Source organism: Heloderma suspectum, chromosome 9 (genome assembly GCF_057233095.1).
Source record: "Heloderma suspectum isolate Gila_16-S chromosome 9, 16-S_ref, whole genome shotgun sequence".
Lineage (NCBI taxonomy): Eukaryota > Metazoa > Chordata > Lepidosauria > Squamata > Helodermatidae > Heloderma > Heloderma suspectum.
Genome location: NC_139466.1, coordinates 13,378,255 through 13,403,160, shown reverse-complemented (window position 1 = coordinate 13,403,160; position 24,906 = coordinate 13,378,255). Strand labels below are relative to the sequence as shown.

The 24,906-nt window shown below is 46.1% G+C and overlaps 1 protein-coding gene across 1 annotated transcript in view; it reads left to right on the top strand.

The window, feature by feature from the left end:
• Positions 1-24,906, top strand: part of NRK (Nik related kinase) — a 138,309-nt gene that overhangs the window by 13,915 nt on the left and 99,488 nt on the right. Inside the window, exon 3 of the mRNA XM_084813733.1 lies at positions 23,483-23,539. Coding sequence (XP_084669859.1) covers positions 23,483-23,539 — 57 coding nt within the window. The remainder of the gene's footprint in view (positions 1-23,482; positions 23,540-24,906) is intronic.

Below are 24,906 nucleotides of genomic sequence, written 5' to 3'. Positions count from 1 at the left end.
ATGAAATGAAATGAAAAATAAATAAATAAATAAATAAATAAATCTCCCCCCACATGCTGTGAAAACTGTAGCTAAGCTCAGAGGGAACAGGGAATTCTGGGAGAGGTGGCAGATGATGACCGCATCCCTGCTAATAAAAAAAAAGTACCGCTGCTACATCCCTGTGAGTCCTGGTTCCACTACACCACCGCCTGAGTTCAATGTCTTGAGTCATCTCTGCTGCAGGATCCATCCTCTGCATCACTCCACTGTGGACTACCCTGCTGTCTTCTGTATCACCCAAAGAGAGGATGATGCCCCCCCTCCTCCAGCAAGCCTACCTTCTCACTGTCACTGTCACCGTCACCAGCTGCTATTGCACCTCCTCCTCTTTCTCATCATTGTTACCACTTGCTTGCTTGACAGGCAGAAAGCTGGTGAGTAAGTTGGCAGTAGCATCTGCTGCTCCTCCTTCTCACCACCCCCGTTGTCTGGGCCAGAGTGAGAGGGAGGTGAACAAGCAGGTGGCAATGGTGAAGAGGATGGACAAGGCCATGCAGCTCTTGCAAGTGCGCCTCTGCTGGGATGTGAGTCATCGACAGGTGCCCAACCATGCCTACCCTTGAAGCCAGCCCTGGACCTGTTGTGTCGATTCATCCTGTTGTCCAGGTGCTGCAAACTGTTGATGGGCAATTTCAAGCCCACTACTGTCCCTTCTTATCATAGAATCATAGGGTTGGCAGGGGCCTACAAGACCATCGAGTCCAACCCCCTGCTCAATGCAGGAAGCCTGATTCCCAGGCGGTCTCCCATCCGAGTACTAACAAGGGCTGACCCTGCTTAGCTTCTGAGATCAGACGATATCAGACACATCCAGCCCTTTGCTTATAGTTCTTTATCTTCAAACTAGACTTGAACTGGACAGGACTTCAAACAGAGGACACCTTCAAATAGAGGACTGTCTTCTGTAAAATAGGACACTTGGCCACCCTAGCGGAGAGGACTTCCCCATCCTCTGCTACATGATCCTTTTTAAGTGGAAGTGCCAGGGGTTGACCCTGGGACCTTCTGCGTGCAAAAGGTCTGCTTGGCCATTGAACTACGGTCCTCTCCTCCCTCTATGGTACAACAGAAGCACAGTAATGCAACAGGGGATACAGTCTTTTGATGTGTTAAAGCTGATAAGCAGAGAAGAGAGGCTGATTAGATTTGCAGGAGGTTGCCTGGGGCAGTGGAGGGTTGGATTTATAATCATTGCAGAAGCAAGCAGCCAGCACAAACTTTTTTTTTTTTAATGGAGGTGTAATTGGAAAAATGAAATACCCAAGTAATGTGATGGGGCCACCATTGTTTCATGGTTTGGAAGGGGACCAGCCTGCATTCAGCATACAGCCAGCCCTGCTGGGCTCTTTCCTAACCTTCTCCTGACCCTGACCATCTACACCACCAGATCAGAGCATGCTGTGCAGTTGGCATGGTGAGAATCATCCTTTGATTCTGCAAGGGAAAGACTGGCTTTCGTTTGGGGTAGTTTCTTTTTGGGGAAAGCACTTTCTTTTACGTACTTCCCATATTTCTGGATTTGGTGTAAAAGCACCAAACTGAGAGTGCAGGAGGAGACCGGCCTTGTTTCCAGAGCAGAGGAGGAATTGCATAAAAGATAGTTTTATTTCTGTTTTGGGAGAGGGGGGAAAAAACAAAAACAGAAAGGAGCGCGATGCATCGCATGGCCTTGTTAAATTATGAAGTGTGAAAGCAGCTTGTGTGCTGTGCAGAAAGCCCGAGTAGATGGGAGTGCCTTAGGCAATGACTTGAAGGCTAAATTTAAGAAATGTGTACCAAAAAAGTGCACAAATTATTCTTTTAATGAACATGGGTTGGAAGAACGAATTAATTCTGCCATGGCTTTGAGCCTCAGACCTTTTGGATAACTCACCCATCAGTGGTGCAGCTAGGAAATCTTAGACCAGTGCTGGATCCAGGTTTTTGAAGGCCCCTGGGCGAGGCACTCTCAATGGGCCCTGTCCCTCAGTGAGTCTGTCTTCGCACTGTCACGGTCACCAGCTGCTATTGCACCTCCTCCTCTGTCTCATCATTGCTCCCACTTGCTTGTTGACAGGCAGAAAGCTGGTGAGTAAGTAGGCCAAGGCTTCTCCTGCTTCTCCTTCTCACCACCTGTGCTGTCTGGCGAGAGTGAGAACAAGCAGGCTGCAATGACAAAGAGGAGGAGCAAGTCCGGGGGGGCGCCCTGCTGGGATAGGGAACCTCAGCAGGTGCCCGACCATGCCCACCTGTGACGCTGGCCCTACATACCGCAACACCACGAGGTCCTTGCGGTATTCAAGCCCTTTCTTCCACGACGTTTAGCTGAAAACTCAGTCCACTAGTTCCAACCCCAAAAAGCTAATGGAGCTTATATTTAGACACTGCTGCTGAGTGAAAGCCTCTCCCATTCCTGAGCATTCCAGTCACAACAGCTGTGGCATTGCCAAGTAGTATAGTAAGTCACAGCAGGGGAAGGATAACTGATTTGTGCCTCTCAGTTGCCTTTACGAGGAAACAGAATTTAGGAGAGGCTTTTTCATTGTCAGGCTTGGGTCGAAAGCATCTGTCAACTAACCAATCGAATGTATTTATTCATTCTACTTCTTGAATTTTATTTGGAATTTTAACAACAGCAACAGTTTAAAAAGAAACCAGTGGGAGAGGGGACTTCAAACAACCATAGCAGGAACATAACCACAAATAATGATAATCCATGTGTAATAACTACTCACGATGTCACTGGTTAAAAAAACAAATAAAACAATAAAATAATAATAATAATCCATTTGCAATAACTACTCACAACATCACTGGTTAAAAAAACACTGCTGTTTCAAATATATATGTTACTATAAGCAGACCATATATCTAAATAAGCATCCAGATGAAATTGGCTTCTGTCAACTGAATGTCCAAATTCAGCAAGAGCAGTAAGATCTTCAGTCCCTTGAATAATAGGTCGTGGGTGTTTATCTTTTGAGGCTTGGGATAGAAGTCTCTTTGCACCTGTTAGGGCTCTCAGAGTTCACTTTTGCTGTCCATCACTTAATCCCCATTGGTTAATGTATTTATTTCTTACATTTTTTATCCCACTCCTTTTCACCCCAAAAGTGGTTTCTCAGAGAAGCAATTAAAATAAAATCCATAGTGGTGCTGGGGGAAGGGGGTGTTTTCACCTGGGCTAGATCTACACTAGTGCTTTTTATAGGTATTGAAGTGTGCTGATCACATTATGTGCCTCAACAGAATATGGAATACAGAATGTATATGGAATATATTCTGTATTCCGTATACTGCTTTTCTGGTATTATTTCTTGCTTTTTACTCTGCGTTATCCGAAATACTGCAACAGATGTCTTTGAGCATCTCTACACGGGGCATTTATTGTGCACTCATGATTGTTCATTCATGGAAGTTCAGGGGCCCTTTTCACAACGTCTTCAACCTCCAATGCCTCTCACGTTGTTTTCAAGGGATAACCCACCATTTTAAAGGTCACCTTAAATGCGGTAATAAACCTAAATCATACGATAAAACAGCACCATCTGCTGGCAGTATCAATGAAACATATGGGAGGGAACTGGCAAAAGTGGGGGGGGGGCTATTTTGCTGGTCATTAAACCCACAAAGATTCCAGAAGACACAACACTGGTAAGGCCACGCAATTTTCTCTAAATGTGGAGAAGCTGTTTGTGTACACTACAAGATATAAATGTGCAAGAGAGATATAGTGTCACCATGATGGGATCATATTGGTATGACACATGATGTAGATCTGGCCAGGGAGTTGGGATTCAGATACAGCAGATGCAGTCTTTCCTGATCCAGGTCTTCAGATGATGTTGGCTACAATTCCCAGCATCCACAACTAGTATGGCCAATGGTGGTGGGTATAGTCGAAGATGGGAGGTGTAGTCCCACAACATCTGGGGACCCTAGCTTGAGGAAGGTTGCGGTACAGGGTTGCTTGGCCATTAGCTCTGCTCCCTCTTTCAGAGAATAAACCCAAGAGCAGGTCAAAAATAGTATGCGACAGATCTAGATGCTTGGTCCTTCCTTTGCAGATTGGTCTTCCTAGCATGCACCACCAAACCCTAAGAAGTTGTTATCTTAAAACAGAGTTATTAACCACCTTTAAAAGACATTATCTTTGTGTGTGCATACATGTGTGTCTCTTTCTTCCTTCCTTTGCCTCTCCCAAGAATGACTAGGATCAGGAGATGGAAACAGCTTAGAGGAAATCCCCCACAGAAAATCTTGCAGCATTTCCACTCCTGCTCTGCCTTCAAACAGAAAGCCTGCAATCACAAAAATATTTCTGCAGGTTATTACAGCTACAAGCCTATGCACACTTACCGAGGAGTAAGTCCTAGTGCACTCAGTGGAACTTACTTCTGAGTAGACATGTATAGGATTGTGCTGTAAGTTCCTGAGGGAGTGCATCCCACAGTTTGAGAGCAGCCCCAGAAAAAGCCCTTTCCTGCATGCCTGACAATGGGCCTCTGCAGATAATGGTGTCTTCAAGAGGGTCTCTCCTGCAGATCTTAATAACCAGGTAGGTTCATTATGAGTCAGGTGTTCCCTTAGCTAGCCAGGTCCCCTAGATAGCCCCATGCAACTACCACTGTGTGAGAGAAAGAGAACGACCGTGCTTGCTGGCCCTGCCATCACATCTCCGCTAGGAATGTCAGAGAAATCCGTTTGCGGGGTGGCATCCAACAAATTCTCACAGACTTGGCACCCCGGATGTCATTTCAGTTGACATCCAGTGGCACCCAGTGCAACCTGCAGGGAGTTAGGCCGGCTCACAGATTTTCTGGGAATTTTGCACATTTTAATCTTTTTTAGGAATTTCGGCAATCTACACACATTCTAGCCAAATTTGCACAAATTCTAGACAAATGTGCACAAATTCTGGCCGAACGTGTGTAATTGGTGCACATTTGGCTATATTTTGCACAAATTGCTCAGACATGGGTGCAAATTGAGGGAACACCACCACCCCATGTGCAAAAGCCTCCTGGAGCTTGGGGGGGGGGGAAATACGGCTTGCCCACAAATGCAAACCAAGTCGGGCACACCGCAGAACTCCATCGAACAAAAAGGCGTCAGATTTCCCAGCGATGGACATCCCTAATCTCCATTGCTTTCCACGTGTTAGACGAGAAGTTGAGAAGTGTGGAATCTGCTGTCCGTGTGCAGGCCAACCACACAGTTTAGAACCCTGAACATGCAGGGTTCTAAATTGCACACAGACCCTGCACATGTAGAGCAGGCTATCTGGTTCAGACATGTCGGGGGCAGGGGCAGTGAGGACATGGGGTTGGGGAGCAAGCACCAGGCCCAGTATCTAGGGTTGGCATGTTTGGGCAACTGCTGAGGGCTCATACCCAAGCAGGTTCCCACAAACCAGACTCCCCTGGGCTTGCTCGTCCTCTTCACTGCTGCAACCTGCTTGTTCACCAGTCTCTCGTTCTGGCCCAGACAATAGTGGTGGTGAGAAGGAGCAGCATGAGATGCCACGGCCTCTTTGCTCCCTGGCTCTCTGCCTACCAAGCCAGCAAGTGGGAGCCATGATGAGGAGCAATACCAGCTGGTGACAATGGTGGTGAGAAGGTAGACTCACTGAGGGAGGAGGCCCATTAAGGGTGGCTTGCCCAGGGGCACTGAAAATCCTGGAGCCAGCACCAGCGAGCTCAACCCTGTTGTTCCCCTCACATAATGGTAATTGCGTGGTTGGTGAATGCCAACATCAGACTTGTCTATCTCCAGAGCTCTACTAGATGCCATCTGTTCTGGCTCCAGTCACATCCCTGTTATGTCAATCCTACAATAAGTAGGTATCTGGCTCCATCCTTTATGGACAGAGCCATGCCATCGATCTATATCTATATAGAGATATATATACACACACACACACCCCTAATGAGCACTTTGCCTTCTTTGTCGGCAAGAAAACTGGGCACTTTTATAATTGTAGCACTTTATTCTTGTTGCCTTTTTTTCTGTCTGTCTGTCTGTCTTTAAAAAAACAACAACAACCTTAATTGCCTACATCTCTCAAGATCTTGAATTGTTCCTTACAAAACTATCTTGAATAGCGTTTAAGTAATTTAAGAAAATAAAGTTCTTTCAAAAAAGCATGTGATAAAATACTTCCCCCACCCCCACCCCTCTAGTTCTCTTTTTAAAATGCATTCTTTTGAAGCCAGAAAGCATCTGGGTCTATTGAGTAAAATTTTATGAGGGTTTCTCTTCTGTATTTTTTTTAACTTGGGATTTTAAAAGAAGAAGAGAAAGGGAATAAACAATTTGTGAATCATTTCTGCTATGGTGCATTTGCTTAAATATCTTGCTTTTATAACTTTGTCTTTGAAAGCATTCCTCCCAAAATATAGAACGAAGGGCACATTTATGAAATAAATATACTGTTGATTTAAATAATGGACTCTATGATTTATTTATATGCATTGTCCACCCATGTAATTTGCAATGAACCTGAGAAATATAAAAGGAGGCTGAAATAGAAATAACATAATTCAGTATTTGCCCTTTCCAGCTTAACATAAAAGATTGATTAAATCTGCTCAAACAGTCCATTAAAAAAGATGCCAAATAGCTTTTGCAGATACGTGATCACAAAATAGCCATTCCTTAAAGTAGAAATCTAGTGGGGCCAGTCAGGCCGGTGTCAAGGGTAGGCATGGTGGGGCACCTGTCAAGAGCCGGTAGGGCCCCACTGACAAGAGCCCCCTGGTAATTCTCCCTCTCGTCACCATTGCAACCTGCTTCTTCAAATGCCTTTTGCCCTGGCCCAGACAACGGTAGTGGTGAGAAGGAGGACCTTTTGGTCCAAAAAATACACAGTCCTGGAATGTGACTCACTCAGCAAAGCTGGTCTTCCTTGTCTGTGTAAATTTAAAGCCACCAATAGCGGCTCTTTTTCTCCCTTCGCTACTCGTTCAGGCAGGCTTCTGCTGAAGTGTATTTAGCTATTTTCTAAGTGCCCAGTCAGCTGTATTTTCCCTCAAGAATTCTGGTAGTCTAGCTGATTTTTCATTTGGTTTATACTGACTGGTTTGGTTTTGTTTTTAAATGAAATGGGGATGATGACATGGCCTGCAAGGAGGGTTTAGGAATGTAAGAAGTTGCATTATATCAGCTTAGACCGTTGGTCCATCTAACCCAGTATCATCTACTCCGACTGGCTGCAGTCCTCCAGGAACTCAGGCAGGGATTTTCCTCATCACTTGCTACCTGATCTTTTTCACTGGAAAAGCTGGGCTTGAACCTGGAATTTTCTGCTTGCAAAATGTGCTGTTCAACAGCCCCTCCCTTCAATATCTTTTTTGGAGGAATATCTTTCTTTTCCCCTGCAATATGGGCCTTAGTTTCTTTTGCTCTTCCTGTAGTATGCTTGTGTTCTGCTTATACAGGGCTGGCCCAAGGCATTTTGCTGCCTGAGGTGGAGTGCAAGATGGCTCTCATCCCCAATTATATGTACAGAAGGTGACCAGACTGGCAGTTGAGACTTACTTCAATGCTGACAAAGGGACAACACCCTCCACCACACCCAAGGGCAGCAGGCTAGCTTCTGGGGCCCACAAGTCTGTTCTCCAAAGCTTTGCTGCTGCTCCCTGCTCCCCCGCCCCCAGCATCTGCCACCTGAGGCAACTGTCTCACTTTCCTTAATAGTAGGGCCAGCCCTGTGCTTATGGCCACAACCGGCTCAATCGAAGAAGAAGTACAGGAAGCTGCTTATGGTGGCTCAATTCCAGGCTAACTGAAACATTCCTCCGATCTCTCCAGGCTAATCAGGGAAGCCCTTTGGGAGAACAGGATCTGAGGTGTGTGGGCAGTTGTGATCCCCTACTCCCATTTCCCCTTTCCTTCCATGCAGATGTCCAACAAAGGAAGTGTCCTTCGTGCCATCCAGTTGTGTGGAACAGGAAAAAGGAGCTGTGCTTGGCAAACTTCCTTATTCATACAAGACGTAGGGGTGTTAATTTTCATTAGTGCTGTGCCAAAAAAAAAAAACCTTCCATTTTTGGCATTTGGAGGGCAGGGGAATGAAAACTCTGGCAAAAGAGGCTGGGAGTGGTGAGAATTTTGGAGAATTTTCTCCTTGGGGAGTGGGACAGGGTTTCCACTGACCTTTTTAAAGTGTAGGTGATTCTTGAGGGCTCTTCTTTCTATTTTGTTGTTGTTGTTGTTGTTGTTGTTAAAACACCGCCTGCACTTCTAGGAAGTGAGGCCTCTTCTCCAGTTCTTCCTGAATGCCTGTTGGAGAGGGTGAGGTCACATGGTCTCCTGAGAGTTCAGAAAGGGCTGCCGGGCTGGAGAAGAATCCTGGGCTCCTGCAAGCGCAGGGCATGTTTTAAAAATAAAAAAATAGAAAGAAGACCCCTCAAGAATCACCTATACTTAAAAAGGTATGTGGAAACCCTGTCCCCCTCCCCAAGGAGAACATTTTCCAAAATTCTCACCACTCCCAGCCTCTTTCGCCAGAGTTTTCATCCCCCCCCCAATGCCAAAAAAGGAAGATTCTTTTTTTTGGGGGGGCACAACACTAATGAAAATGAACACCCCTACATCTTGTATAAATAAGGAATACAATGCCTCTTTTGCAGGGAGAGAAAAAGTTCCCAAAAATAGGAGGCAGGATTCGGGACAGCAGTAATTTTCACCTAGGGCAGCAAAATAGCTTGTGACAATTGATGGTTGCATATTATAGGCTGGACAATAGGTAGGCATCTTGCTTTTGGACAGGCAGCTGAACCATTGGTCTTTCCTACCGCTGTATTTTGTGCACTGAGTAGGAGGTACATTTATGTAATATAAAGAAAAAGAGTAGCTCTTCCTAGAAGCCTGAGCAGTTGTTTCCTTTTGGGGTTCTGTGGCCAGCACACCCCACTCACATCTCTTGTCCATTTATATCACACCATTCATACTCAAGACCATGTAGATGGGATTCCCAAGTGGTCACCCATCGAGAAACTGACCACACCTAAACCTGCCTATCTAGCAAGGTAGCTACATTATGAGCCTTCAGACCATATTGCTGAGATCATTTCAGGAGAGCTTGCACTTATGGGTGGGTTCTGGTCCCATTAATCAGTTTATGTTGGGGTATAGACAGCTGGCAGGTGGATTTTCCACCTCAAACGCCAAATGCCAGGGGCTGGCCCTGCTTCACTGTAAAAAGCACACATAACTGATGATAGTGGCTGCAGTTATGTGGAAATCTCCCCCACTTTCTTTTAAAACAAAAACAAGGGCTTACTTTTAAAACTTGAATTTAAATTAAGTTTATTAAAAGATTTATAGTTGGCATGGCAGCAATGAAATGATCAAGTCTGCCATGATCCCAACGCAAAGTGTGAATGTGGACAATTTGGTGGTGTTTTTAGTCTTCACTTCTTTTTTCCGATTCCTCTTCACGCTTCCTCTGTTCATTTCTTTTTTTCATTTTTTTTTTTAGAAGCTTCCAGCAGAGGATACAGCCTGCATTTCCAGTTCTACAATGGCAGGAAAGGAAAGGAAAGGAAAGGAAAGGAAAGGAAAGGAAAGGAAAGGTTTTGGGACCCTAATGCCACAGCCCCTATGGCATTAGAGACATGGTCAGGCTGCTTAAATCTCACTGCAAATCAATCGGAGCGATCCTGTTTGTCCTGCACTCTCAGAACTGCCTCATGGGAGCCAGTATAATGGAGGTATTGAACCCCAGGCTCATTGGCCAAATATGGCCCACCTGGGATCCCCCAGATGGCCACATACCCTCTCCCCACCCCCATTTAGTGGTTTCCCAGCTTTTATGCACTCCCCTCCCCCCAATTCTAAAAGCTTGACTTGCCTCTCCTAGGGTTTAATTACTTGGAAGCAAGAGCTTTACACTGAAATGTGCCGGTATTTTTTTTTTGGTATTTCTGGTGTCTTGGCCCAGAAACACCAGAAATACCTTTCCTTCAGGCCTGCCCACCACCCTGAGAGCTTCTCCAAAACTGCATTTGGCCTTCAAGCTGAAAGAGGTTCAATACCCCTACAGTATAGCCCCTTCCTCACATCTGACCTCTATGCCAAGCCATAGCTGTGTTTCCAGGCTCACAAAATGGTGGCTAGGTTGCACATTCCCTGCTTCCATTAGGAGCGACCAGCACCCCATTCTTCTCAAGGCATCTTCCCAATGCCACAGTAGTATTGATTTTCCCAGAAGGAGACTGTGGGGATGACTTTTATATGGGGATGCTTTCAAACAAACACATCCTCGGATAAACATGAATGTATATCTTATTTGTAAATAAATACATTCCACTGTGGTGTAGTGGTTAGAATGTTGGACTGGGACTTGGGAGAGCCAGGCTTCGGTCTTCTCAGTTATGACATGCTGTATGTTTTAGTATATATCATGGCGGGTCGTGGTGGTGAAATGTCTTGTGTCAATCAAAACACACAATTTATGACTCCTGAATGTTAAAATGTTTTTTTAAGAAGATGCATATATGTGTGTGTGAAATTTGGTGTGAGGGGGTGGATAGATAGATAGATAGATAGATAGAATGGGGGTTGTAGGAAAATGGTAATAACTCATCAATTGATTGGAGACTCATGTCACTAGACCTCATGGTAGTGGCTCATTGTACAAGTTCATTCCTAGGATATAAACTCCATCATCTAACATAAAACTAGTATGTCAGCTCCTCTTCCTATTGTTGGGGGAGGGTACTGGGTCACCAAGAGTTATTTTCTTTAATTTCACAGTATGAGTCTTCTCTGTCAGATCTTTCCGTCTTCAGTTGTGGTCATATGTACTGCCTCACATGAAGTTGGGGAAAAACCAAAATTATAGTTGGGGAGAATTCCTTCCTGTGTTTTATTACAATGATGTGGCATTCCTAATACTTAGTCAGGCCTTGGGATGGGATTCCTCTTTTCTTTTTATGTGTTTGCTTGCAGAAATGGTGACTTCTTCCCATTTGTATGCCTCTTCACATTTCCCGTGTCTGTGTATTCATTGCTGTCTCACTCTCAAATGTAGTCTCTTTGCACCACCTGCAAAGTTGTGAATTGTTGCATGCTTTTGACACATTTTTTTGTGAGAAAAGTGGCCTCTGTTTGCAAAAGGAGCAACCCACTTCTGTTGTTGTTGAGAAGAAGGCCAAATTTTGCTTGAAGACAGTTCTTCACGACCTCGGTTTTGCTGTGTGCACTTGCTAAATTTAAACGTTGGGATCTGCGAATAAAAATGTGTCAAAGCTTGGTTTCTAAATCATTTTGATACAGATATTTTCTTTCTCTTTCTCTCTCTCTCTCTCTCTCTTTCCACTGTCTGTGATTTGAAGTTCTATGGGTCACTACAAAGGAATGATAACGCATAGGATAGCACAGTAGTGTCCAATAGCTAGAGGTGCATTTCCACAGGGGAGGCCTCAAGCAGAATGAGGGCCTGGGATTCAGATGGAGCCAGCCCCTGTTGGGTCGGAGTGGACAAAGTTCTGGAAGTGAGGAGCGTCCTGTGTTAGGGATTCCCCCACAGTCTGTCAGAAACCCTCTCAGTCTGAAACTGGCACCTAAAGCCTAGTGAGCAATCTGGACCTGTATATGAGGGCCAGGCCAAGATACTTTCCTGCATGATCCAGAGCAGCAAATATTGTCCCCCGCCCTGCTGGTCAAGGTGTTAGTAGCCAAAGCCACTTATTCTGGCATATTTTAGAATATGCAAATGAAATGCAAATCACCGTTCTCTCTCTCTTTCTTTTTTGGTAATGCATTTCCACTTTTTTGAGGGCTTCATAGGTAACTTACCTTAGGGACCGGTGTGATGTTGGGGGCTCTGTCACTGCCCCCCTACAAGGATCCATGGTAGGCTGGCCATGCATCCCCCTTAACAGAGGACAGTCCTCTATTTGAAGAGCAGCCAAAGGACTGTCCTCTATTTTGAATGCATCTTCTGGTTGAAGGGCTGTCCTGTTCAAGTCTGCTGTAAAGAATCATCAGAAGGAAGCGCTCAGCCTTGAAGTTGCCCATCGATAGCAGGCTGAGCAAGGTACGCAGGCCACCCCATCACAACCCTCCTTTTTGTAGGGATGTCAGAGAATTCCACCACGGATCTCAGTGAGGCCGAATGCCAGTGCATTCAGCTCCCTGAAATCTGTGGCGGAACGGCATGCCACCCCCCCCCCCCGGCGGATCGCCCCCGGGACGAGACTTACCTGGGGCGGATCTTCCGGGCGGCAGCGGCTCCGGCGAAGGCAGCGGCCGGTCTTCCGACCGGCTGCCGACGCCACCATTTCCAGGCTTGTGAAAAAAAAGAAAAAGACATGATAGGCTACGTAAAGATTTACATAGCCTATCATGGTTGGGGGTGGGTTTAAAAAAAAAACACGTACGCAAATGGCGGCTACGGCCGCCGCCATTTGCATTCCTTCTTTTTGGCCATCTTAGTCTACGTAAATATTTACGTAGACTATGACGGCGAAAATCAAGGGGAACGTAAATAGCGTAGCGGGCGCTATTTGCGTCCCTTTTTCATTCATTGTTTTAGCCTACGTAAATCTTTACATAGGCTAAAATGGGGAATCAAAAGGGGACGCAAATGGCGCCCGCTACACTATTTGCGTTCCCCTTGATTTTCGCCATCATAGTCTACGTAAATATTTACGTACATTAAGACGGTAAAAAGAAGGAACACAAATGGCGGCCGTAGCCGCCACCATTCGCGTACGTGTTTTTTTGGGGGGGTTACCCAGAGCCCTCCGCGGCCAGAAATCCGGCTGCGGACAGCTCTGGCCTGGGCAGGCCGGGCCTGGCCGGCTGCTCCGCGGAGCTACCGCAGAGCACAGCCGGCCGTTGGAGGATTCCGGGGGGAGGAACGGAGCACCTCCCCCCCGGCCAGGATTCCGAGGGGAGGGATGGAATGCCTCTCCCCCACCATCAACATAATCCGCGAAAGGGAAGTCACTTTCGTACATCCCTATGCTTTTTGGGATCATGGATCACTGCCTTGTTGTGGCGAAGGGGCTTGCGTAACTCAGTGAAGCCATAAGCTATGCCGTGCAGGGCCACCCAAGACGGACAGGTCATGGCAGAGAGTTCTGACAAAATGTGTTCCACTGGAGAAGGAAATGGCAACCCACTCCAGTATTCTTGCCAAGAAAACCCCATGGAATGTATCACAAGGCTAAAAGAGATGACACCGGAAGATGAGCCCCTCAGGTCGGAAGGTGTCCAATATACTACTGGGGAAGAGCAGAGGGTATTTCCAAGTAGCGCCAGAAAGAGTGAAGCGGCTGGGCCAAAGCCGAAAGGACACTCAGCTGTGGATGTGTCTGGTGGTGAAAAGAAAATCCGATGCTGTAAAGGACAATATTGTTTAGGAACCTGGAATGTCAGATCAATGAATCAAGGTAAGCTGGAGGTGGTCAAACATGAGATGGCAAGATTGAACATCAACATCTTGGGAATCAGCGAACTCAAATGGACAGGTATGGGCGAATTTAATTCAGGTGACCATCATATCTACTACTGTGGGCAAGAATCCCTTAGAAGAAATGGAGTAGCACTCATAGTCAACAAAAGGGTGGGAAAAGCAGTACTGGGGTACAATCTCAAAAACGATAGAATGACCTCAGTACGAATCCAAGGCAAACCATTCAACATCACAGTAATTCAGGTCTATGCCCCAACCACTGAGGCCGAAGAAGCTGAGGTTGATCGGTTCTATGAAGACCTACAACATCTTCTAGAACTAACACCAAAAAAAGATGTCCTTTTCATCATAGGGGATTGGAATGCTAAAGTAGGAAGTTAAGAAATCACCAGGATAACAGGCAGGCATGGCCTTGGTGTACAAAATGAAGCAGGACACAGAGAACATGCTGATCATAGCAAACACTCTTTTCCAACAGCACAAGAGACGACTCTACACATGGACATCACCAGATGGTCAATATCGAAATCAGATTGATTATGTCCTTTGCAGCCAAAGATGGAGAAGCTCTATACAGTCAGTCAAAACAAGACCTGGAGCTGACTGTGGCTCAGATCATGAGCTTCTTGTTGCAAAATTTCAGCTGAAATTGAAGAACGTAGGGAAAACCACTAAACCATTCAGGTATGACCTAAATCATATCCCTTATGAATATACCGTGGAGGTGAGGAATAGATTTCAGGGATTAGACCTGATAGACAGAGTGCCTGAGGAACTATGGACGGAGGTCCGTAACATTGTTCAGGAGGCAGCAAGTAAATCCATCCCAAAGAAAAAGAAATGCAAGAAAGCCAAGTGGCTGTCTGATGAGGCTTTACAAGTAGCTGAGGAAAGAAGGGAAGCAAAAAGCAAGGGAGAAAGGGAAAGATATATCCACCTGAATGCAGAGTTCCAGAGAATAGCAAGGAGAGACAAGAAGGCCTTCTTAAATGAACAATGCAAAGAAATCGAGGAAAACAACAGAATGGGAAAGACTAGAGATCTCTTCAAGAAAATTGGAGATCTCAAGGGAACGTTTTGTGCAAAGACAGGCTTGATAAAGGACAAAGAAGGCAGGGACCTAACAGAAGCAGATGAGATTAAGAAGAGGTGGCAAATTTACACAGAAGAACTATACAGGAAAGATCTGAATGTCCCTGATAGCCATGATAGTGCGGTCACTGAACTTGAGCCAGACATCCTCGAGAGTGAAGTCAAGTGGGCCTTAGGAAGCATTACTAACAACAAAGCTAGCGGAGATGACAGTATTCCAGCTGAGCTATTTAAAATCCTTAAAGATGATGCTGTTAAAGTGCTGCATTCAATATGCCAACAAATCTGGAACACTCAACAGTGGCCACAAGACTGGAAAAGGTCAGTTTACATTCCAATCCCAAAGAAGGGCAACGCCAAAGAGTGTTCAAACTACCGTACAATTGCACGCATTTCACATGCCAGCAAGGTGATGCTCAAAATCCTACAAGCTAGGCTTCAGCAGTATGCGAACCGAGAACTACCGGAAGTACAAGCTGGGTTTCGAAGAGGCAGAGGAACTATAGATCAAATCGCCAACATTCGCTGGATCATGGAGAAAGCAAGAGAATTCCAGAAAAACGTCTATTTCTGCTTAATTGACTACGCTAAAGCCTTTGATTGTGTGGATCACAACAAACTGGCAAATTCTTAAAGTGATGGGAGTACCAGACCACCTTATCTGTCTCCTGAGAAACCTGTACGAGGGTCAAGAAGCAACAGTAAGAACCAGACATGGAACAACCAAGTGGTTCAAAATTGGGAAAGGAGTACGACAAGGCTGCATATTGTCACCCTGCTTATTTAACTTATATGCAGAGTACATCATGAGAAACGCCGGGTTGGATGAATCACAGGTCGGAATTAAGATTGCCAGGAGAATTATCAACAACCTCCGATATGCAGATGATACCACCCTAATGGCAGAAAGCGAAGAGGATCTAAAGAGCCTCTTGTTGAGGGTGAAAGAGGAGAGTGCAAAAGCTGGTTTGAAACTCAACATTAAAAAAACGAAGATCATGGCATCTGGCCCCATCACTTCCTGGCATATAGAAGGGGAAGAAATGGAAGCAGTGACAGATTTTACTTTCTTGGGCTCCAAGATCACCGCAGACGGTGACTGTAGCCATGAAATTAAAAGACGCTTGCTCCTTGGGAGGAAAGCTATGGCCAACCTAGACAGCATAGTAAGAAGCAGAGACATCACCTTGCCGACAAAGGTCCGTCTAATCAAAGCTATGGTTTTCCCAGTAGTAATGTATGGCTGTGAGAGCTGGACTATAAGGAAGGCTGAGCGCCGAAGAATTGATGCTTTCGAACTGTGGTGCTGGAGAAGACTCTTACGAGTCCCCTGGACTGCAAGCAGGTCAAATCAGTCCATCCTAAAGGAAATCAAGCCTGAGTGCTCATTGGAAGGACAGATACTGAAGCTGAAGCTCAAATATTTTGGCCACCTAATGCGAAGAGAAAACTCTCTGGAAAAGACCCTGATGCTGGGAAAGACTGAGGGCAAAAGGAGAAGGGGACGACAGAGGATGAGATGGCTAGATAGCATCACCGATGCAATGAATATGAACTTGAGCACACTCCAGGAGAGAGCGCAGGACAGGAAGGCCTGGGGTGCTATGGTCCATGGGGTCATGAAGAGTCAGACACGACTGAACGACTGAACAACAAATGCTTTTTGGCAATTCAGACGTGGCCACGCATAGAGGTGTGCTAGAGCACATGCTTTGCATGCAGAAAGTCCCGGATTCAGTTCCTGGCTTCTCCAGGCAGGGTGTAAGGCTATTGATAATACTGGGCTAGATGGACCAAGGGTGTGACTCAGTGTAAGGCGGCTTCCGATGTTCCTATGGTTGTATGGCGCTCTGGTGAACAATGTGGCAGGGCTCAACGGTATGCACAGGAGCTGAGGTGGGGGGTTCCTGCTCTAAAGGGGCCTGGGCCAGATTCCCCCCACCCCACCACCTTATGCAGGCAGCCTTGAGTGTGTGTTTTCTAATTTGCATAGTGGATTTTTTTAAAAAAACACAGACAAAACAGGAGGGGCTTACCATTGGGAATTCATAATATCGGCCTTTCTCCAGCAGTCTTTCTCATGAAGTGATTAAAGCAAAAGGGATGGACCATTGTCAGAGCGTTATAAACTCATTAAGGGCTCCTCTGGATTCTTCATGGTGAAAAAAGCCTTACTAATTAACTGGCACGAAATGATAGATTTTTTCCAGCCCAGCTGTCACGATGGGTGATGTAAAGCAGGGGTCCCCAGCCCCCGGGCCATGGACCAGTCCCGGTCCATGGCCTGTTAGCAACCGGACTGCAGGGGTGTGCGAAACCCCCTCACCTTGGGTCCGTTGGGGTCCGCAGGGGGGAGGCGGCGATCCGTCCCTCTCCCCCCCCCCCGGAATCCTCGCCGGCCCCGGCCAGCTCCGCTCCACGGCCATTTAGGAGTTAACCAAATAACTTTAATGGGCATTAATGACTGGAGGGATTTGCAGCAGTTTTAAATTTGGAGAGAGAAAGAGAGAGAGAAAGATTTTGGAGATGAGAGATGAAGCAACCCAGCATGCAGGCGCTCTCTTTGGGGAACTGATGCAGGATTTGTGGTTGTGCTATCTGGTTTGGGGACTGTATTTGCCTCCAGTATGCTCTTTTTGAATATTTGTAAATAGAGCAAATAGTACAAAGCTGCCTTAAGTCTCCAGTGATCTCTTATCCAAAGCAAAATCCAGTAAATGTGCCCCTGAAACTCCTTACCTTTCAGAACTGGGGAATACATAACACACTCCCCCCCCCCCCCCGCCCACCGTATATATAAATTGGGAAAAACATTTCCCACCAGCGAAACACACACACACACACCCCCGTGGAAAAATTGTCTTCCACGAGACCGGTCCCTGGTGCCAAAAAGGTTGGGGACTGCTGATGTAAAGTATTTGCTCTGGCTTAAAGTGGTGTAATCTTTGAGAAATTGGCCATTTATTGCTATCGAATCTGGCATGTGTGTTTGTGTGTTTCAAGTTTTCTCTCTGCCCGTTCCTGAACTGAAACCAGCCACAAACCTCTGAACTGCTCACAAGTAATTTCTCAGTAATTATTCCTATCGGTCCCATCAACAACGTAGCCTTGTTGATAGCCAATATATCATGTTTAATTTCCACCCATTTTTTTCAATCCCGTCAAAGAATACACTCAGACAGTGTTTGAGGGACCATAGGATGCTGAAGATTTCCCCCTCTGAGACTACACACAGAGCTACAATCTCACAGGGAGAAATCCAAGTGGGCTTTTCCCACCGCCCCCCACCGCCCCCCCCCCCAGCCACCACAGAAAGCTCTGTGGTGGCTCCCTCTCTCAAGGTTTGAGCTCCAACCTCTGGAAGAAGAAGGAGAGGGAGAGACAGGGGCAGGATGGTGGGTGGGGCAGGGAGGGGAGAGGTCATGGATTCACCATGTCCAAGGGCCTCTCAACCACCATCACCACCCCAGAAAGCCGAGTGAGCTAAACAGTCTCAGAGGCCCATCTAGTGAGAACAGCTAAATCAGAGTCTGAAAAGGCTAAGAAAGCCTCTGCTAGCAGGCAGGGCCGGCCCTACCATTAGGCAGAGTGAAGCAGTCGCCTCAGGCGCAGATGCTGGGAGATGGCAGCAAGGTGTGGGAGGGCAGAAGTGTGTGCCTTGTGATCTGCTGTGCACCTCCGAAGTTAGCCTGCTGTCTTCAGGTACTGTGGAGGATGCTAAGACAGAATCATAAGTGTTTAAGAATCATCAGTGTTAAGACAGAATCGTCTGCAGCTCCAGTCAGCTTTCTTGTCATTGCCTCAGGCAGCAAAATGTCTTGGGCTGCCCCTGCCAGCTGGGCTTAGGATGGAGGGAGGGATCTGATCTAGCCTCTTTGGTGAGCAGTGATCCAATAGAACTGGGCTCTGCGTAAGTGAGCACACTTCTTCTCAGGTGAATCAGTGACTCTAGATCTTAACCGGCCAGAGAAACCCACAAGAGTATTACATTCCAGGCAAAGTTTGGGGGTTAAATGAGGGTGCCAGCTTGTCTGGAAGGGCTTCATGCTATACTGTAAAGCTTTCAATGCCTGGAAACATTTGCAAACAATGCCCTCCTACAAAGGAATGAGAGCAGTTGAAGGAAGCAAAGTTGTGGCGACTGACGTCAGCTGGATGCAAACCAAGAGCAAGCCTCCGTCTGGGATAGCACTCACGTCGGCGAGATCCACAGTCAGTAACCTTCAGGGGGGGCGGGTGTCTGTGACTGTGTGTGCCTGGCTGTATGCAACACCTCAGCTCAGATCAGTGGAGGCTGGTGGCTCTGATTCCGATGGGGCTGTGAATCCATTCTGGGTTTCAGCCAGAACCAGCTAGGACTCTGAAGGAGCTCTCCAAGGTTCTGGTGCTATTTTGGAGATTGGGTCCAGCTCCTTGGATAGCTCCTTTAGAGTTCTGGCTGGTTCTGACTGAAACCCAGAGTGGATTGGCTCAGATCCTAAATTAAGTGAATGTAATATATTTCTTTATTACATTTCTGTATCACCCAATAGCTGGGCAGTTTACAACCATTTAAACCATAAAAATTAGATGATAAAATATGGTATAAAAATGTGAAACTTTAAAACAACAGTACAGAAAATGGAAATAGTAACCAGATAGAACCTAGCCATTGCACAAAGAGTTAAAATACAATACCAGCTTTAAAACTGAAACTGAAAAACAAAAATGCCTGGGGAAATCAAAAGATCTTCACCTGGTGCCAAAAAGAGCCTACAATGGAAGGAAGTTCATGGAAGGGAAATTTCCCATTGCCTTCTCAGTGGTGCAGTGGCGAAATTTGAAGCTCAGGTACTCATCGTGACGGTCCCCATAGCCCCCGCCCCAGGAGAGTCCAAACCTTGAGGCAGCTGCATTGATCCACCTCAACAAACCAGTTCTAGCAGTTTTCATCTCCACCAGGAGAAGTTGTCTGTAAAGCATATGGGTCTTACTTGCCCATTCAGGACCAAGCCATCTCAGAATATTTTGCATTACAACATGGAACAATATAGTGTTGCTGGGAATATCCATCCCCCTGCTACTGTGAGGATTGCAACTAAGCTCACAGGAAGTCATGAAGCCTGAGGGGAGTGGCAGAAGATGTCAGCATCCCTGCTAATTCAAAAACCCCAGTCCTGGGTCCACTGCACCACTGCGCCTATCTCCTCCACCCCCCACCCCAGCTGTCTACATCCCTTGAAAAGCATCTCAGAAGTTTTAGGGGAGCCCTCCTGAACAATGCAGGATGAGGTGCAGGGAGGGAGGGAGGAATTGCCCCAAATCGGGCAGCGGTTTTGGTGGTGGCGTCAAGGCAGTGAGCCCTTTCTGAGCATTTGTATGCCCCAGCCGTGGGCTGCTAAGGTTTGGAGGTGCCGAGATACTGATAAGCCAGACCCAGGTTTGCTTACAAGGAGCCTTTATTGAGTACTTACAGCACACAGGCGTACCTCATGGTTGGATCAGACAGCTTCTCTGAACCACGAGCCATGGGGTACAATGGGTTTTATACCATACATGTCAGCAGTGAGGCAGCATGATAGCAGCCAGCGTTAATTAGCATTCATCTGCAACTTCCCCAGCATAGGCTAGCAGTGCTTGTTCAGAGGGAAAACAATCAGAACTTTCCCAGCACAGACACCTGTACTCGACATAAACAGAGCCTCACTTCTCAGGCACATCCTAGGCCCTGATAAGATACTAGTGTTCATTAGCATGGAATATGCTGAGGCCGCGCTATCAACCTTTGACTCATCTCACTTGCTCAGAGGCCCACTAGCAAGGAAATTGCACTTATAATGAACCTAAGCCTAGCATAATGGAACTCTAGGCCCTTCTAAAACTACAGGTGACTTGGTTACACTCCTGGGGCCATTACAGCATTGGAGCCCTGGCAAACACTCCATCTCACTATCCTCCTGAAGCTCAAGAATATAAGAAGAGCCCTGCTGGATCAGACCAAAGTCCATCTGATTCAGAATTCTGTTCACACAACCAGCTGCCCACAGGAAACCCACAAGCAGGACATGAGTGCAACAGCACCCTCTCTCCCGGGATTGCAGAGAACATATAGGGTACAGAATTTAATTAGAGTTGACAACCTATCTTTGCCCCATATAAGGGTAAGGTCTCCTTCTACAGTGGTCTATACCAGCCTTCCCCAACCTGGTGCCCTGCAGATGTGTTGGACTACAACTCCTAACATCCCGCAGCCAGCATAGCTGGCTGGGGCATGCTGGGAGTTGTTGTCCAACACATCTGCAGGGCACCAGGTTAGGGAAGGCTAATCTATGCCTTCATCCAGGTCCCAGATTGTCAGTTCCTTACTGCAACTTTGTTGAAAGCCAACGATAATTTCTTTAAAAGATTTTGCACCATTTAAATAATAAATTAATGTATTCAAATGTGGGGAGAATTAGCACTTCCTCCCTGGTTATTGATTTTGAATGGCAAGCAGGAAAAATGCAGCGTCTCATTCTTAGGGCTAAGTTATTTGTATTTTATTTGATCCAAAATACATTTATCCTGCCTTTCTGCTTGGCAACAGGCCTCCAAAGCAGCTGATGATAAGCACAAAAATACATCACAATAAGTTAGGGCATCAGCCAAACTAGAAGGACTTTGAGTTGCCAAGTGGTGTGGCTCCCTGCATGGGGCCAGCAACTGGAGCCTGAACAGATGGGTAGAATCTGGTTGTCTGGAGGTGGAGCTTGGATAGAATCTGGTGGTTTGAGGTTAGAGGCTGCATAGGAAGGAGGTAGCTCATGGTAAAGCACATGCTTTGCATATGCAAAAGGTCCCAGGTTCAATCCCTGGCATCTCCAGTTAAAATAACCTATGGTAGATTTAAGTTTCTAACATTAATGATGGCCTCAAAGTATTTTAAATAAAATTATTATTGATGCTTATTTATTACATTTCTGTACCGCTGAATAACGAGACTCTGTGGGTAGTTTACAAATATTAAAAACATTAAACATTAAATTACAGTTTAAAAAAACCATTAAAATACAGTGTAAAAGTTTTAAAACCATTTACCTAAAACACACAAACAAACCCTATACACAAAGACAACATATATCTAAAACTGAGCAGACAGCCATAAAAGACATATCCAGGACTAATTAAGAACTCATCATATACTGCCCAATGCCTGAGAAAAGAGATAAGTCTTAGCCTGGTGCCAAAAAGGTAACAATGTGGGTGCCAGGTGGGCCTCGTCAGGGAAATCATTCCACAGTTGGGGGGCCACCACTAAGAAGGCCCCCTCTCTTGTCGCCGCCTTCTGAGCCTCCCTTGGAGGAGGACTTTGGACGCTGAGCATACAGTATAGGTAGGTTCATGTCAAGAGAGGTGCCCCATCAAGTATTGCAGCCCTGAGCAGTGTAAATAAATAAATAAATAAATGAGTAGAAGGTGATGGTAGGAATGGGAGAACATGTGATGTCTGAACTTGTTGAAATTCTCCAAATTCCTCATCGAAGCTCAGTTTGTGTTCCCAAATGTGAGCTTCTTTCCTCCCCCCCCCCAAAAATGTGCATTTTTTCTGATCAAAAATGTGCATTTTTCCTATAGGCTAAAGCATGAAAATGTAGCTTTGGGGAGGAGGGGAATGCAAGTTTACGCAGTTGCGCAAGTTTACATTTTTCAAGGCATGCGCTTGCATAAGTGCGCACTTCTGAACATGGACATAAAGTTCAGGAAATTGTGAAAAACTCCTGAGAATTACATTCCTGCTCATATTTGCATTCGGGTTTGCGAAAGGGGCATGTTTGCGTGATTTGCGAACAGGAACGAAATTCTTGTACATCCCTAAGTGTAGGGATGTGCACAGAAAGACCTCTGTCTGTGACCCTGGAAAGCTGCAGCCAGTCAGAACAGACAACACTGGACTAGGTGGGGCAATAATGTCTGACCTGGCATAAGGCGGTTTCCTACGCTCATAGGATTTGGAGTTAAGTGGTTTTTCAGGCCCCTCGTTATCTGACCATATGAAGCTGCCCTGTATTGAGTCAGAGCATTAGTCCATCTGGCCAATAAGTCTAGCCAGTATTTTCTGGAGTCACCTCCAACCCTATCCCCCAAATAGGTTCAGTACCTTGGACAGCTCCTTTAGAGTGCTGGCTGGTTCTGACTAAAACCCAGAATGGATCCATGGCCCCACCAAAATTGGAGCTGCCAGCCTTCACTGCAAAGAGGTGACTCCAGAAAAAAAATAGTTTGGGGGACTGAAGGAGTGGTGAAGACTGTTCCTCTAGGAGCAAGGATTTTTCTATACACATAAAAGCAAATGTACTGGTAGTGAATGAGGTAGCGGGAAAGATTTTGGAGGAGTACCTGCTAGTCCTCAGGGTCATCTGTGCTCCGATTGGCAGCAGCTATTGAAGCCTTCCACCTGAGGTCTTTTTGAGCCCCTGAAATCCTTCCTAGCTGGCGACACTGGGGATTGAACCAGGAACCTTCTGCATTCAAAGCAGGTACTTTTCCACTGAGGTACGACCCCTGTCAAACGAACAAATAAAACACCTGGGCCTAGCAGAACAATTTTACTAATCAGATCCATGAAATATTTGCTGGTTGTTCTTTGCAGTATATTACAAAGCTGCCTCTCTCTCTCTGTACAGAATATTGTTTGAAGGCCAGAATGTAAGCAGCAGATGTAGATTTGGAGATATCCACATCCCTATATCTGCTCATGCTATCCACATTGTTGTATATCACCCTCGGGGTTTAATATTGATTTGCTATCAGGTGCCTTACAAATTGTTTTCGTTCAGCCGAACAGCTTTAAAAACTTGGCTTATAACGATGTCTGTTGAAATGACTGATTCGATTCAGTGGCTTACACAGGTCATTACTCCATACAATTATGCCTGCATTCTGAGCTTATTTACCTATGCTCTGTTGTTATCACCTTCCCAGGGTCGCCATGTGAAAACCGGGCAGCTAGCAGCGATCAAGGTGATGAACGTGACCGAGGTGAGCAAGGAGACTGTTCAGCTTTTCTGGAAGAAGGAAAAAAGGGTCTATCTCAAGTTTCTATAAAAGAGGCAGTTCTCAACTTTCCATCACACTATTTAGCTTGAACCAAGAAATGGAACCTAGGGTGGAGCTGTGTAGATGAAGGGGGTGGGGTTATGGAGATTAAGGGGTAGGGCTTAATAATGCAGTTGTTAACTTGCTTGATTCTTAATGACTGGAGGCACCAGGGGTGTTAGTTCCTCTTCCTGGGAACTATCTTTCTCCCATACAACTGAATGGCTGCTGCACATTCTTACTGAGAGCCAGTGTGATATAGTGGCTAGAGCATCAGACTATGTCAAGTGCCGAGCCCTCCCGGTGTGTTTGTAGTCAACCAAAGAAGGCAGTCTCTAAGTAAATAGCCTTTATTATGTGGATCAATCAGTCCAACATCAGTCCAACCTCAGGTTCAGGTTACAGAATTTGTCATCTTATGGCAACTTACCACTAACATCTCTGATTAAACTGACAAAGTACTACATAAACTACCTGAAGATGTCTTTGATGGATGCACAACTGTTAGGAGAGATGCAAATCTGGCACTAGTCTGCAGTACAGAACCTGAGAGGCTTTTTCAGTCCCGGCCTCAGGGAGGCTCTTCCCCTAGAGATTTCTTGTGATGGGCCAACCTTGTAGAATGCCTTACATCCCAAAGCTGTTCCTCCCTCTTGACCTGACATCTGATCTTTGTATCAGTCACACCCACCTTCCCCTGCCCCCCCCCCCACTCATGAGTTTCTGAGTTCCCACAGAGGGAGAGGTAATGGTTGGGCTTTGATCTATCTGGTTATCTTGCACCTGGAAATATTCTTCTCTGTCTCCCTGAAGCTCTGGTCCCCACCACCACCACCACTTCACACCCTTCCTCATCTGACTCTGAGAGGCCTCTGCAAAGATGCTGAACTTAATCTTGACAGGCTAAGACTAAAGAGAGATGGGTTCGAATCCCCACTCAGTGATGATGCTCATCAGCAGAGCAGTTGCTAATGATGGGTTCAAAGTGTTATGCTTTCAACACAATGGATTAAAAGTATAATACTTGGAACACTTATATGTTGACCCATGCTAAACTTTTTTAAAGAAAAATCCCCCTGGGGGACGGGGAGGCAGGAGAGAGACACACGTGTACTTCTGTGCTGTCTCTAACCACGTCACTTAAATGAAATAAGCTTCAGTGCTGAAACTAGGATGTGGCAGGGATGTACAGGAAGGACCATTATGCAATGGTACAGCACCTGCTTTGCAAGCAGAAGGTCCCAGGTTCAATTCCCGGCACCTCCGGGTGGTGCTGGGAAAAACCTGAAGAGCCACTACCAGTCATTGTA